The 12,322-nt window shown below is 62.2% G+C and overlaps 1 protein-coding gene across 1 annotated transcript; it reads left to right on the forward strand.

The window, feature by feature from the left end:
• The first annotated feature begins 423 nt into the window (after nucleotides 1-423).
• On the forward strand, nucleotides 424-12,154 carry TRIM28 (tripartite motif containing 28). Its single transcript, XM_074167890.1, has 18 exons — nucleotides 424-631; nucleotides 1,583-1,695; nucleotides 1,819-1,951; nucleotides 2,169-2,304; nucleotides 3,293-3,409; nucleotides 3,524-3,638; nucleotides 3,732-3,878; nucleotides 5,304-5,418; nucleotides 5,503-5,603; nucleotides 5,702-5,969; nucleotides 6,661-6,703; nucleotides 7,282-7,338; nucleotides 8,254-8,452; nucleotides 8,549-8,790; nucleotides 10,167-10,275; nucleotides 10,381-10,455; nucleotides 10,574-10,711; nucleotides 11,872-12,154. Exons 1-18 carry the CDS (start codon nucleotides 424-426, stop codon nucleotides 12,025-12,027), a joined length of 2,472 nt encoding a protein of 823 aa, XP_074023991.1. The 3' UTR covers nucleotides 12,028-12,154.
• The last annotated feature ends 168 nt before the right edge of the window (nucleotides 12,155-12,322 follow it).

Below are 12,322 nucleotides of genomic sequence, written 5' to 3' on the forward strand. Positions count from 1 at the left end.
GGTGAGTCGAGTGCTGGTTGGTCCAGCTCCTCCCCGCCGTTTTGGCAACGAGACAACATTCGCCCTCCCAGCATTGGGGGGGGAGCGCGGAGCGCTTGGAAGAAGCAGATTGGCTCCATGTGCCGTCAGTCCGCGCTCTCCAGGTGTCTATTGGCTTAATAAGGTATGCAGCCTCCACCCACTGTGCGCGCTGATTGGCCTGCCCCCTTTAACTCCGCCTCCCTCACGTGCTGGAGGCTCCCTGCCACTCCTCTCCCGCACGTCCCATTGCTTTCTAGCCTTGTCAATCTCGGCTAGTTCCCGCCTCCTCGGGGCACAGCGGGCGCTGATTGGCTACTCCCCCGAGGAAGGCGGGGGGCGGGCTCCCACGCGCGGCGCCTCGCGAGCCCCTGGTTGAGGGGACTGAGGGGGGCGGCCGTCGCCATGTCGGGCCCGGAGGCGGAGGCTGGCGGCCCCACCGGGAAACGACCGGAGACTTTGGACCTGCTGGAACGTTGCGGCGTTTGCCAAGAGCGCCTGAAGGCCGAGCGGGAACCCCGGCTGCTGCCCTGCCTCCATTCGTTTTGCCGGGAGTGCCTGAGGCCTGCGCCGGGCCCGGCCGCCGCCCCCGCCCCAGCCCCGGATGGGCTAGGTGAGGCGAGGCGGGAGCCCTGTGATAAGGGGCTGAAGGAGGCTTATGGGGGGGTGGGTAAAGAAGCCCTACGGGGACGGGTAAAGGAGGCTTGGGGGTGGGGTTAAAGGAGGCTTGGGGGGGGCAAAGGAGCCTAGAGGAGGGGGGCAAGGGAACCGGGGGGGGGGGGAAGGAGGCTTGGGGGGAGTAAAGGAGGCTTAGGTCATCGTCTGTGGGGCTTTGTCTGGACGTGGGGTGGCCCACGGGGTCTCCCCAAGCTTCCTGTGCCCCCAGTTTGACCTACTGGGCAGCCCCCAACCGCCCCACGGCTGCTCTGAGCCCACCTGGACGCTTGGGTCCTTCCTACCCCCGGGGTGGAGACGAGACACATTCCGACCCCATCACCAACCGCCACCGCGGCTCCTTGTAGTCAGTCATCTCCCCCCATCTCAACGGGGAGGGTTCTGGAGAGATCAAAGGCGCCACATCCTCTCAGAGATGGCATCTCAACCGCTGCTCCACCATCTCCCGAGGTGAGGAGGAGGAGGAAGGGTAGCTCAGCGGCTGCTCCAAAGGTGGATGATGAACCCGAGCAAGAAGGCGCCACCGTGGAGGTTCAGGGTGGATATTGGGACAAAACTCTGGCTCTGGAAAAAGCCATAGGTGACCTGGGTTGCTGCTGGACCTGCTGTGGGACCCCCTGAGGGGCTGTCCCCTCTGCGATGACGTTGGGGACAGCCCCGAGGCCGTGATGGGACTCAGTTTTGGAGGTCTCCAAGGTCTTTGTGTCACCGGCAGGTCCCAGGATCCTTCTGGTTTCTTCCTTCTCTCACCCTGCTAACGAGCCACCGCGGTTTTGGCAGGCACAAGGCACCCTGTGGCTCCGTGAGGGGACTCTCTAGTGACAAACAGTGGTGACAGGGGTGACCCTGGGCCCCCCTCAATGTCCCCTCACTGCTCCCCTCCCCGCAGTTGTCAGCTGTCCCATCTGCAAACACCAGTGTGACCTGAAGGATGTCGTGGAGAACTACTTCTTGAAGGACAGCAAGACCGAAGATGCTGCCGCCAGCCAGGAATCCAGTCAGGTAAGGCATCGTTAATGATTAATTAATGGTTAATGAGGGTGAAGCGAGCTCCCCACGCCGTGTCCCCACGCCGTGTCCCCACGCCGTGTCCCCACGCCGTGTCCCCACGCCGTGTCCCCACAGTGCTGCACCAGCTGCGAGGACAATGCGCCGGCCACCAGCTACTGCGTGGAGTGCTCGGAGCCGCTCTGCGAGACCTGCGTGGAGGCCCACCAGCGGGTCAAGTACACCAAGGACCACACCGTCCGTGCCACAGGTCTCTCCTTGTCACCCTCCTTGTCACCGCGATGTCACCGTCCTCCCCAAGGCAGTGACCGTGCGGCCGGCGTGCCCCCAAGTGTGTCTGGAAGTGCCGCCGCGGTGGCCATACCTGTCCCATGGGGGACATCTCCTCCTCCTCCTCCAGCAGGTGCCACTGGGTGCTGGTGACATCATGGTGATGTCACAGTGATGTCACCACGCTGTCCCTGCAGGTGGTGGCAAGGCGAAGGAAAGGGAGCGCCCTGTGTACTGTTCCGTGCACAAGCAGGAGCCGCTGGTGCTCTTCTGCAACACGTGCGACACGCTCACCTGCCGGGACTGCCAGCTCAACGTGCACAAGGACCACCAGTGAGTGGAAACGGGCACTAATTAATTCAATTAACGTTGATTTTTTCATGGCTAATTCTCACTTGAATGGGTTGTCCTGCTCGTTAGCCCTTAAAATCGGTGATTTGGGGTAAGTCAGGTAAATAAATAAATTGATTTATCAACCGAAAAGGTCGCCTGTGCCCTCTCAGCGAGGCCCTGCAGCACCTTAAAGCGTTTTTAATTAATATCTGAGAAGGTAGATAACTAATTAAACTGATTAACTAGTTATTGAAAAAGAACTGGAGTTAGTCTGTATGCTAATTATCCTCATTGATTAATTACTGGTTTTAAAAATGAAGCTCATTAGTTGTCCAGCTACTGAAGGGATTGACCTAGTAGAGCGTTAATTTTGGTTAATTTTTGTTTTTAACCAAATAGATTCGTTGTCTGATTAATTACTTTACTAATTAATGGACTGGTTGGTTGGAGAAGCTTAAACTGCTTTTAGGTTTTAAGGAATTGGAGATCCCTAATTTGTGACCTCTGGAATGTCAATTTAATTATCTCCTTAGTTATTTCAATGAGGTTGGTTGTTAGTTTTTAATTGTTTTTTTTAACTGGACTGGTTTTGCTCTCAAAACTGGTGAAATTTCTTGGTCAAATCGATAATTAACTTAATTAACTAGCTGAGCAGGTAGCTGGTTAGATTACTTACCTGATGGATTTGTTATATTGAAAGCATATTGGAGGTATAATTTGGGTTAAGTAACTAATTAAGTTAAAATGTTGTGGCTGATGAGTTTGTTGGCCAGCTTCTTAACCCAAATTAATTAGACCACTAATGACTAACGAGTTAACGAGGGAAAAGGCAGTTCCCTTCTCTGCTGGCTCTGGGAGTTGTGGGGGTGTGTGTCTCCAATGAGGCTATTTTGGGGCCTCTCCTGTGGGGGGGGCTGCACCTAGGGGAGGTGTTTTGGGGTTTGTCACCCCCCACCCCCCCCCAGGCCCATTGTCACCTCCCCACCAGGTACCAGTTCCTGGAGGACGCAGTGAGGAACCAACGCAAGACACTGGCGACGCTGGTGAAGCGCCTGGGGGACAAACATGCCAACCTCCAGCGCTCCACCAAGGAAGTGCGCAGCTCGTACGTCCCCAAGGGAATTATCTGCCCCCTCTCCCCCCCCAGGGAGGAATTATTTTCCCCCCCAACAGAGCAGGAGGGAGAAATTTACCCCCTTCAACCCTTCTTTGCCCCCAGCATCCGACAGGTGTCGGATGTGCAGAAGAGGGTGCAGGTGGACGTGAAGATGGCCATCCTCCAGATCATGAGGGAGCTCAACAAACGCGGCAAGATGCTGGTGAACGATGCCCAGGTGAGCCCTGGGGAGGGACACACAGGCTCTGTAACACCTCCCCCTGTCCCCCGTCCCTCTGCCCTGAGGTGGCATTGTCCCCTGTCCTCGCAGAAGGTGACGGTGAAGCAGCAGGAGAAGCTGGAGCGGCAGCACTGGGCCATGACCAAGCTGCAGCGGCACCAGGAGCACATCCTGCGCTTCGCCTCCTGGGCACTGGAGAGCGACAACAGCACCGCTCTGCTGCTCTCCAAGAAGCTGGTGAGATACCCAGGGGGTACCCCCCACTTTAAACCCCCCCGTGGACCCCCCAGGACCCCTCAGCTTGGGCAGGGAACCCCCCAGGATGGGTTCTTGGGGACCTTTTGGTTCTCTTGTCACCAGGACTGGTGGAGAGTGAAGCCTGGGCTCTTCTTCCCTCCGGGTCCCCAGTTTTGGGGGTGACGTGGGGTGAAAGCGGGGGCAGAAGATGGTCTCCTGCGGGGTGGCTTGTCCCCACATCTCCCTGTGGTGCCCAGTGTCCCCCACCTGTGTCCCCAGGGTGCTGCGGCAGGGTCACTGGGACATGGGTAGAGGACCCCGTGGTGTGACGGGTGCTCCCCCTGCCATGGGGGTAGCCCTCAGTTTCCCTGTGATGTGACAGGTGCCACATCGTGTCCCCTTGGGGTCCCATGGTGGGTCCCATTGCAGTCCTCATTCCCTGTGGCACCAGGGTGCTGCCACATGTCCCCTTAGGGTCACCATGATGTGACAGGTACCCTTGGGGTGCTGCCATGGGTCCTCTCAGATTCTGTGTGGCACCAGGGTACTGCCATGTGTCCCTGTGGCACAGTGGATGCACGGGGTGCTGCCATGTGTCCCCTTGGGGTCCGTGTGATGTGACAAGCATCCCTAATGTCCTGCCATGTGTCCCCTCAGTCTCCCTGTGGTACAGGGGGTACACTGAGGTGCTGCCATGTGTCCCCTCGGGGTCACCATGATGTGACAGGTGCCCTTGGGGTGCTGCCATGTGTCCCCTTGGGGTCCCTGCAGTGTGACAAGCGTCCCCAGTGTCCTAACGTGTCCCCTCGGTGTCCCTGTGGCACAGTGGGTGCCTGGGGTGCTGCCGTGTGTCCCCTCGGTGTTCCTATGGCACGGTGGATGCCCGGGGTGCTGCCATGTGTCCCTTCGGGGTCTGTGTGATGTGACAAGCATCCCCAGTGTCCTGCCATGTGTCCCCTCAGTCTCCCTGTGGCACAGGGGGTACACTGAGGTGCTGCCATGTGTCCCCTCAGGGTCACCATGATGTGACGGGTGCCCTTGGGGTGCTGCCATGTGTCCCCTTGGGGTCCATGTGATGTGATAAGCGTCCCCAGTGTCCTACCATGTGTCCCCTCGGTGTCCCTGTGGTACGGTGGGTGCCTGGGGTGCTGCCGTGTGTCCCCTCAGGGTCTGTGTGGCACCAGGGTGGTGCCACATGTCCCCTCGAGGTCACTATGATGTGATTCTTGGGGTGCTGCCACGTGTCCCCTTTGGGTCCCTGTAGTGTGACAAGCATCCCCAGCGTCCTGCCACGTGTCCCCACAATACGATGGGTGTCTGTGGGCCGCTGCCTGTCTGTCCCCTTGGGCTCCCTGTGTTGTGACAAGTGCCCCCTAGGACACACGTGTCACCGCGTTGTGACGTACTCCCCACCGTGTCCCCCAGATCTCCTTCCAGCTCCACCGTGCCCTCAAGATGATCGTGGACCCTGTGGAGCCTCAGGGTGACGTGAAATTCCAGTGGGACCCCAACGCCTGGACAAAGAGCGTCGAGACCTTCGGTGAGGCCTCCTCGGGGAGGGGACACCCTTGGGGACACCCCTGGGGACCTCCCCACCCTGTGACGCCCCTCGTCTCCCTGACAGGCACCATCATCTCAGAGTCCAGCCTCCCCCCGCCGTCCCTTAGCCCCCAGCCACCGGCCGCTAGCCCCCGTGGCCCCAGCCCCACCACTGGCCCCTCGCAGGTACCTCGGCGGGGGATGGACAGGGTGGCATTTTGAGGGGGTCCCGCACCCATGGGTGCCCCCCCTTACCCCCCTCTCTCCCAATCTCCCTTCTCCAGGGCCCCCTGCAAGCCATGGTGGTGAGCAAAGGCCAACACGCTCCCGGTCCCCTCCTGCTGTCCCCTCTGTCCCCTCCTCAGCTGGGGGCTGAGGAGGGACAGGGGACTCCCGGCGTCCCCCAGAGCGGTGGGGGGGGGCAGAGGACGCCCACCCTGCCTCAGTTACCCCTGGGCACCGAGGGACAGGGCTGTCCTGAATTGTCCCCTCCCCACCTTCAGCCGCAGACGGCCGAGAGCCCCAGGGGCACGGCTGCGGGTGCAGAGCTTGGTGAGGGGGGGGTGACATGGGACAGGGAGGGAGGAGGTTGAAGCGGGGGGAGTGACACGGGGGAGAGGGGGGAGGATGAAGGGGGGGGTGACAGGGGGGAGAGGGAGGAGGATGAAGGGGGGGTGACCGGGGGAGAGGAGGGGGGTGACATGGGGGAGAGGGAGGAGGACAAAGAGGGGGGGTAACACGGGGGAGAGGGAGGAGGACGAAGAGGGGGGGTGACACGGGGGAGAGGGAGGAGGATGAAGAGGGGGGGTGACACAGGGGAGAGGGAGGAGGAGGAGGACGAAGGGGGGGGTGACACGGGGGAGAGGGAGGAGGAGGAGGACGAAGGGGGGGGTGACACGGGGGAGAGGGAGGAGGAGGAGGATGAAGAGGGGGGTGACACGGGGGAGAGGGAGGAGGACGAAGAGGGGGGGTGACACGGGGGAGAGGGAGGAGGACGAAGAGGGGGGTGACACGGGGGAGAGGAAGGAGGAGGAGGACAAAGAGGGGGGTGACATGGGGGAGAGGGAGGAGGAGGAGGAGGACGAAGAGGGGGGTGACACGGGGGAGAGGGAGGAGGAGGAGGATGAAGGGGGGGTAACACAGGGGGGAGGGAGGAGGAAGATGGAGGGGTGACAGAGGAGGGGAGGGAGGAGGAACAGGATGAGGGGCGGGGAGGAAGGCCCCTGATGTGGGTTTTTCTCAGCAGCCAATGGACCCCCCGAAGCTGCTGTCACAGGAGCGAAGAGGTGAATGTGGGGGGGAAATCCTGTCCCTTGTCCTCAGGGCCCTTGTCACCCCTATGCCTTGGGTGATGGCTTTGGATCCCCCACACCTAGCTGTCCCCTGTCACCCCGCTCCTGAGACCCCCGTCACACTGTCCCCAGAAATGCCTTAGTACTGTCCCTTTTCACCTGAGATCCCATCACGCTCTCCCCAGGGCTGCCTTAGCCCTGTCCCCTGTCACCCCATCCCTGATACCCTTGTCACACTGTCCCCAGGGGTGGCTTGGACAGTGCTGTCCCTTGTCACCCCACACCTGGGACCCCCTTTTCCTTGTCACCCCATGTCCAGGGGGTGGCAAGGACACCCTGTCCCCCCATACTTGGGGTTCCCCCCACTCTTGTCACCTTATACCCAGAGGTGGCCCTGGTCCCCCGTGTCCCCTGTCGCTCCATACCCAGGTGTGGAGGACAAGGGACAGGGCCACTGTGTCCCCGTCATTGTCCCTGGGTAGTGGGGCTCCATCCCAGGAGGTCTCCCAATACTGGGGCTCGGGGGGGCACTTGGGGCCCCCCCAAGGTGCTTTTATGACCTTGTTATCCAGGAAAAGACACCTTCATCCTCCTGAGGAGAAGTTAGTTAAGAAGCTGCTCGTTAAGCGGTAACGACAACGATGAGGGTTCTGGGGGTGGGGGGACACACCGCACACATTCCAACAGCGAGTTTAGGGGGTGGCAGATGGAGCCCTGGGACCCCCCTGTCCCTTGTCACCCCGTCCCCAACGTTCCCCTCACCCTTGTCACCTCTGTGCAAGGGTGACTGTGAGCTCCACCCCCTGCCTGAGGGTCCCTTGTCCCCCCCTGCCTGAGGGTCCCTTGTCCACGATGTCCCTGTCGCTCTCTTCCTTGGGTCCCTCCCCTTTCTTGTCCCCTGTACCAGGAGGTGGCTGGGGTCCCCCTGTCCCTTGTCACCCTGTACCCAATGCTCTCTTGGCCCTTGTCCCCTTGTCCCTGGGGTCCCCCCATGCTGGGGGGTGGCTGGGGTCCCCCTGTCCCTGGGGTCCCCCCATGCTGGGGGGTGGCTGGGGTCCCCCTGTCCCTTGTCACCGTGTACCCAGTGCTCTCTTGGCCCTTGTCCCCCTGTCCCTGGTGTCCCCCCATGCTGGGGGGTGGCTGGGGTCCCCCTGTCCCTTGTCACCCTGTACCCAATGCTCTCTTGGCCCTTGTCCCCCTGTCCCTGGGGTCCCCCCATGCCAGGGGGGTGTCTGGGGTCCCCCTATCCCTGGGGTCCCCCCATGCTGGGGGGTGTCTGGGGTCCCCCTGTCCCTCGGTTCCTGGGGTCCCCCCATGTTGGGGGGTGGCTGGGGTCCCCCTGTCCCTTGTCACTCTGTCCCTGGGGTCCCCCCAGTGCCAGGGAGTGGCTGGGGCCCCCCTGTCCCCTTTTGTCCTGCAGGGTGTCTGGGTGCCCTCCATCTTGTCACCCCATGTCCTGAAGGGACCAGGACCCCCAGGAAATCTACCCGGGGGGTCGTTGAGGGGTGTCCCCCTAAAATTTTGTCCCCCACCCTTTTCCCCAGGAGCCGCCCCCCCAGTGGCCCCGTCGGCCCTCTCCTCTGCAAGGTGCCTCGGGTCAGCCTGGAGCGCTTGGACCTGGATCTCTCGGGGGCGTCGCAGCCCCCCGTCTTCCGCGTCTTCCCTGGCACCTCCGCTGAGGACTTCAGCCTCATCATCATCGAGCGGGGGGCGCAGCTGCCACCCCCTGTCCCCACCATCAAAGTGGGTGTCCCCTCTGTCTGTCCCCCCACGTCCCTCTGTCTGTCCCCCAACCTCCCTCCCTGTCCCTCCGTCTCACCCCGCTCTCCCCTCTGGCAGGAGGAGCAGCAGGAGGCGGCCATCGGGGACACCCAGGACACCAAACCAGTGGGGCTGATCCCGGAGCACCCTGGGGTGCCAGCACCCACCGGATCCTCAGGGGGGTGTCAGGGATCCCCCCAAGTCCCCACTGTCTCCTCTTGCCGTGTCTGCTGCCAGGCTGGGGCTGTGGTGATGTGTGACTGTTGCGAGCGCTGCTACCACCTCGATTGTCACCTCCCTGCCCTCCAGGAGGTCCCCAGGTAGGCCTGATCCTCTGGGATCCGTTTGTCACCTCCCCGTGTCCCTGGGAGCTGCTGGGATCCACTTGTCACCTCCCCGTGTCGCTGGGATTGGCTTGTCACCTCCCTGCAACCCTGGGATCCGCTGGGATTCCCTTGTCACCTCCCCACGTCCCTGGGATCCGCTGGGATTCCCTTGTCACTTCCTTGCGTCCCTGGGATCCACTTGTCTCTTGTCCCCGAGGGTCACGGCTTCCCCCTTGTCTCCCTGAGGCTCCCCTGGCACTGGTAGATCCCCCAGGATCTACTGGTGTCCCCTGGGATCCCCCCCCCCTTCATGCTGGGGGGGTTACTGTCTCTTGGTGGCGTGGGGGGGGGAATCTTGGAGGATCTGCTCCCCACATCTTCCGAAACCACCCGGAGCCACTGGATCTTTGGGATGGTATCTTTGGGATCCTGCCAGATCCACTCATCTCCCAGGGGATCTACTGCTTCTGTGTCCAAGGATGGGGGTGGAATTGCTGCCTCCCCCCCTCCTGATTCCTTGTGTATGGTGGGGGGGGAACCTCTGGTCCCATTGGATTCCCAGAGCGATCCCTGGTCTCTGGGATCCCTCCGCCCCAGATCCAGTCCTTCTGCAACCCAGGGATCTGTGGCCACTGCGGGAGCTTTGGGAGCTGCTCGTCCATGGCTCTCCCTTGGGATCCACTGGTGTTTTTGGGGATCCAGTGGCATTTTTTGGGATGCATTGGCATTTTTTGGGATCCACCGATCCCTGCTCTGAGGGTGGTGCTGCCAGGTTTTCCAGTCCTTGCTTCCTACTGGATCCCCACTTGGGATTTTCCCTCCCCATGGACCAGATTCACCCTTGTGATGCCTAGGGATCCGGTCTCAATCCGTGTGGATCGACCACAGAGCCCGGGGAGGGGGGGGAATCTATCTATTGAAGCCAGATCCTCTGGGATCTCCTGGTCCTCCTCTGCATTGGGATCTACCCCTTGATCCCAAATCCTGGGGGAAGCCCAGCTCCTCCTCCATCCCCGACCCTCCGGGATCCCTGGATCCACCTGGGAATCCCCACAGTGCCCCACATCCCTTGGGGATCTCCTCTGACCCACAGGGCGTTGATCTCCCATGAGTTGGGACCTCCTGGGTCCCTGGGGAGCTGGGATCCCCCTTTCATCCCGCCGGGATTCCCCTGGCTGATCCAAAATCCTGTGGGATCCACTGCCACCCCCGCCATACCCTTGATCCTTGATCCCGGGGGAGCTCCTGCCCCTGATCCCAGGAAGCTCTGGGGCCCCAATCCTGGGGGGAGCTCTGGGGCTCCAATCCCAGTGCCGGGAACAATCCGGGAGAGGGAAAAATCCACCAGATCCCTCCTCCCGATCCCGCAGCCCGGAGTGGCGCTGTCTCCTGTGCCAGGACCTTCCCCCCCCAAGCGACGATCCCCCTGACGGCTTCAAGGAGGGAGCCCCCCAAAAGCTCTGCGCCACGGATCAGCAGGTACGTGGGGGGGTGAGGGGGTGTGTGTGTGTGGGGGGGGGATCCAGTGGATCCCGGGGGGTGGGGGGGACGGATCGAGCGCTCTCCATTCCCCCCCCCCCCCAGAAATGTGAGTACGTGCTGCTGGAGCTGCTGTGCCACGAGCCCTGCCGCCCCCTCCACCGCCTCTCCAGCGCCCCCGTAAGTCCTTGAAGGAGGAGGAGGGGGGGGGGGGGGGGGGGGGGATATATCCCTATTTTTCCCCTTTTTGGGGATTTTTTTTTTACCCCATAATCTACTCCCCCTCCTCCCCCCCCAGCAGGCGGCTCCGGATGCCATCGACCTGACGCTGATCCGGGCCAAGCTGCAGGAGAAGCTGGGCCCCCCCTACGCCTCCCCCGAGGACTTCGCCCGCGACCTCTGGAGCCTCATCCGACAGTTCGGCAGCCGCACGGAGGTGAGGGGGGACACACACACACACTGGGACCCCCCGCCGGATCCCCCCATCTTCCTCCAGCACCCCCTGATCCCTCCGCACCCCCTTATCCCCCCTCCCCCGATCCCCCCTCATCCCCTCACTTCCCTCTATCTACTGCCCACTTCTCTCTTGCCCCCCACTTCTCTTCTTGCCCCCTCTTTCCTGCCCCCTTTTGCCCCCCTTCTTCTTCCGCCCCCTTTTGCCCCCTCCCCCTTTCTCCCTCCCCCCATTTCACCCCCACTTCCTTCACCCCCCATTCCCCCCACTCTCATCTCCCCCTTCCCCCCACATCTCCCCCACTTCCTCCCTTCCTCCCATTTCTCCCTCCCTTCCCCTCACTTCCCCCCCACTTCTTCTCCCCTCACTTCCCCCCCACTTCTTCTCCCCTCACTTCCCCCCCACTTCCTCTCCCCCTTCCCCCCCACTTCCTCTCCCCCTTCTCCCCTCACTTCCCCCCACTTCCTCTCCCCCTTCCCCCCCACTTCCTCTCCCCCTTCTCCCCTCACTTCCCCCCACTTCCTCTCCCCCTTCCCCTCCGCTTCCTCTCCCCCTTCTCCCCTCACTTCCCCCCCGCTTCCTCTCCCCCTTCCCCCCTCACTTCCCCCCTCACTTCCCCCCTACTTCCTCCCCTCTTTCCCCCCTACTTCCTCACCCCCTTCTCCCCCCATTCCCCCCCGCTTCCTCTCCCCTTTCTCCCAGCATTTCCCTCCCCACTTCCCCCCTACTTCTCCCCCCACTTCCTCACCATTCTCCCCCCCATTTCCCCCCTCGCTTCCTCTCCCCTTCCCCCCTCGCTTCCTCTCCCCCTTCTCCCCCCCTTCCCCCTACCCTCTGCACTTTCTCCCCACTTCCCCCTTATTTCCCCTCACCTTCCCCCCCCATTTCCCCCACCCTCTCCCCTTTCTGCCCGCACTTCCTCACCATTCTCCCCCCCTTTCCCCCCGCTTCCTCACCACTTTCCCCCTCATTTCCTCACCTGCTTCCTCTCCCCCTTCTCCCCCTATTCCCCCCACTCCCCCACAACTTCCTCACCCCCTTCCCCCCTATTCTCACCCCTTCCCCCCCCGCTTCCTCACCATTCTCACCCCCTTCTCCCCCCCGCTTCCCCCCTCACTTCCTCACCCCGTTTCCCCCCCCAGGACAAGGCCCAGGTCCAGTCCATCCTGGGCCTGCAGCGTTTCTTCGACGCCTGCCTCAGCGCCACCTTCGGGGACCGCAAGTTCTCCTCTTCCTCCTCCCTCCTGCCCCCCGCCATCCCCCTGGACGAGGCCGAAGGCTCCCCCCTCCCCCCGTGATGTGTGTCCCCCCGCTCCCCACCGTGGGGGACAGCGGGGACCCCCAGGAGGGACACGGGGGTTTCCCCCCCCCTGTCCCCCCCAGGTCTGCGTTAATCGAAGAAATAAAGCCATTATTTCAACCTCCGCCCTCCCCCCCTTCCCCTCTGTGGAGCTGAAGCTAAACTGGTGCTGGACTGGGAGCTACTGGTCATACTGGGAGGGAGGAGACTGGTCCCAGTATGGAGGTTCTGGGAGGGGGGGAGCGATAAGCATGGCGGCGCCCATGGCAAAGATGGCTGCGCCCACTGGTAGG

The sequence above is a fragment of the Numenius arquata genome, unplaced genomic scaffold, assembly GCF_964106895.1.
Source record: "Numenius arquata unplaced genomic scaffold, bNumArq3.hap1.1 HAP1_SCAFFOLD_1696, whole genome shotgun sequence".
Taxonomy (NCBI): Eukaryota; Metazoa; Chordata; class Aves; order Charadriiformes; family Scolopacidae; genus Numenius; species Numenius arquata.